This window comes from Austrofundulus limnaeus, unplaced genomic scaffold, assembly GCF_001266775.1.
Source record: "Austrofundulus limnaeus strain Quisiro unplaced genomic scaffold, Austrofundulus_limnaeus-1.0 Scaffold2, whole genome shotgun sequence".
Lineage (NCBI taxonomy): Eukaryota > Metazoa > Chordata > Actinopteri > Cyprinodontiformes > Rivulidae > Austrofundulus > Austrofundulus limnaeus.
Window position 1 is genome coordinate 511,999 of NW_013952404.1, and position 2,982 is coordinate 514,980.

Consider the following 2,982-nt stretch of genomic DNA (forward strand, 5'->3'; position numbering starts at 1 on the left):
TCAAGTAATATTCTTGGAGGAGATTTTAACTTGTACCAAAATTATTTCATGATAAAATACTTTTACTCATTTATCACTTTGAGGTACTTATAGTCTACAACACTGGTACTCATAGACTTAGCAACTCGGTTTCAGCTTTTTCAGCCATTTAGCACAGTATTTACTTTGAAATATAGCAGAACATGTGATTTCTCTATAGGTTCTAGGCTTCATGATAGAAGAAAAAAAACGTTTATCTTAATTTAATCAGATAAATCTTGAGTAAGTAAAGTATTTAAAAACGGTGCACTGAAAACATAAAACGGTGGCCTTTGTAAAGTTATAAAGGCGTGTGAAAATGTTTAAAAGTGTCAGAAAACGAGTATTTCGCTTGTTTGACAAGACTCCAGGCAGTTCCTGGTCGTGAATCTAGAACAGCGAAGCGAGGGATTCTGGGTAATGTAGTTCTTTAGCGTTGACGTCCGGGGGAGGAGAAGAGTCTCTTCAGCCTCCGCTCAGTTTGTGTAGATGTGAGTGGACTGCGAAGCAAGACTATTTCCTCGGGAACTTTTTTCCTCTTTTTTTTYCTTTTCCTCCTGTCTTTACATCCCTGAACGAGTCGAGGGGGACAAATGCGAAAATGCCAGCGGGAGTTGAGCTCGAAGCGGAGGGTTTGCTGGTTAGAAACTCGGCGCGGGAGAGCAGATGACTTGTGACAGCCGACGACGGTAAACTCTCTTAACGGGCTTCCAGGCGGCGTTGAATGGGGTGAAACGAGGCGGAATTCGCTCTGAAACTCAAGGATTTTTTTTTCTCTCCCCACAAACGACCCGAAATCCGGAGSTGGGGGAGAGAAAAAAGAAGGGGAGGAGAGGGAAAACGCCCTGCTTGCCTTGCCTGTTGCTGCTTCTGCTATCACCATATTCAAACTTTATCGGCGGAGTTGGTGGGAAAAAAAAATGCATCTTTCGCCGAACAGGAAGGTAACCACAGCTTCGACACTTAAAGCTAGCATGCTAATTTAGCGGCTAGTTTTTGGAGTTTATTTTTTTTATTTCTTTTGGGAATAATCTCCTCTCATCGTGCTTTTTTTTTTAAAACTATTCCCATTTTTTGGAAGCGATTTGGGTGGGCTGAGAGCCCAAGGCTGCTCCGCCAGGCCTTCGGCAGTTAGCCAGGGACAAAAGCGGGCTCCATGTAAAAACACCAAACAGCACTTTTGTTGCGGAGGATAACATTTTATTTTATTTTTGTAAAGTTGGTTTGAGTTCTGAAACAGAGCCGTCATGTCGCTGGGAGCCGAGAGGAGGATGGAAACCCGGCTGAAGAAGCTGGAGGACATGATCAGGGACCCCAGATCCGCCATAAACCTGGAAAGTTTGCTGGTGAGTTTAAAAACAAAAAACGGGATACACCTCATAGAATATTAATGGTGCCGTCTATCACCTGGAACCTGCAGTCACATAATGCTCACGTCAGGGCTGAAACCAGACACCCYTTTTTTTGTTGTTGTTGCCATGTTTATGTTGAGTTAAACGTGACGGTGGATGTGTACTTCAGAYAGCCTGATTAATGGTTAAGACCGGGGGCAGACAGCACAGTTTGGGGCTCTCTGAAGCGTGTCTGCAGATTAGGATTAACTGGGACTAATATTTCCGGACAAAACTCCCACTCAGTTTAGTAATTAGGGATATGTACACCAGCTGTGGCACTTACACATAGTTTAATATTTTAAAGGGCAAAACCAATGTTTTTGCACCTCTGTTGTCATGTTAGCAAAATATCCCATGCACCACTGGACACATCTTGGTTGAACTCTCATGATTGTAAACACCAGATTTGCACCTACAACTGTGGCATCTAATGTTCACACTTTGGAGATGAGAAGTGTGAAGTAACAGGAAGTGACATCAAAGGGAAACGTCTGCATGTAAACAGCATTGCTGCTACGGTTAACAACACAGCCTGTAGAGAAGAGTTTGATGTTTATTTTATCATAGAGATAAAGAAGAATCAGTTCAGTTATTGTTTAGATAAACAAAACTTAGTTTTCTCACAGTTCCCCTTTGATGTCACTTCCTGTCTCATTTTGACCTTGCCAATTTATTAAGAAAATATACCATTTATGTGACAAAGTGGGTAAAATCAGGAGTATTTTGCAAAGTTTCTTGACTTTTTTTTTGACTTTTTGTAGCTGAAGGATATGCATACCTAAGTCTGTCAAGTAGACCAGTGGTTCCCAAAGTTAGGGTCCCACCATGGGGTCCTGAAACAGCAAGGTGGGGTCCTGAGAAGATTTTCTGGATTAATTGCACACTAATTAAAATGACAACATAAGCTGGTACAAAAGAGTGAGTTTAATGTACTTAAATGGATAAAAGTAATGTAACAAATATTGTTACTATGCCCTGGTTTATTTGACCTGACACCAATGTTTATCGGGGTTGGCCAAAATCGTGTTGTGTGCAATTAATCGTCTGAAAAACTGTYATCAATTAGTATTTGACCCTTTGCAGTTACTGTAATTAGTGCCATTTGATGATGGCATATTCTTGCATTTAATACTTTCACTATCAGGCGTGCATGTAAGCCCAGGGGTGGAAGGCAGTGCAGAGCAGCTAATGCTAATGCTAACACTAAGAGAAAAGGCAGACCGAGGAATTTGTAACAATTTTTAACTACGAAATCCAAGCTTGCTATATTTCATCAAATGGTAGACACTGAGTTAAACTTTGGTGTGATGGTAGCTGAGAGTCATTCCCAGTTTGAGCCCTGAGCTCTAACGGATCTCAGAGATCTGTTGTTAAAAAGTCTTTGTCTGGTAACAAAATATCTCATCAACCACTGGATTTGTTTTCTTTTTTTTTTCTGGATGGCCTCCCTTCTCCTCTTATAGCCAACCTCTCCACACCATTATGATTTTTTTTTGTGAAGAGAAAATAGAGAGAGAGAAAAACAGAGAAGTAATTAGAAAGATAGAAAGACTGAAATAGTGATTAGAAG

The 2,982-nt window shown here is 40.9% G+C and overlaps 1 protein-coding gene across 5 annotated transcripts in view; it reads left to right on the forward strand.

Annotated features, from left to right (window-relative positions):
• The first annotated feature begins 442 nt into the window (after positions 1-442).
• Positions 443-2,982, forward strand: part of rock2a (rho-associated, coiled-coil containing protein kinase 2a) — a 32,713-nt gene continuing 30,173 nt past the window's right edge. For all 5 annotated transcript variants that reach the window (XM_014009745.1, XM_014009752.1, XM_014009760.1 and 2 more), the window contains exon 1: positions 443-1,364. In XM_014009745.1, the coding sequence (XP_013865199.1) occupies positions 1,266-1,364 (99 nt within the window). In that variant the 5' untranslated portion in view covers positions 443-1,265. The remainder of the gene's footprint in view (positions 1,365-2,982) is intronic.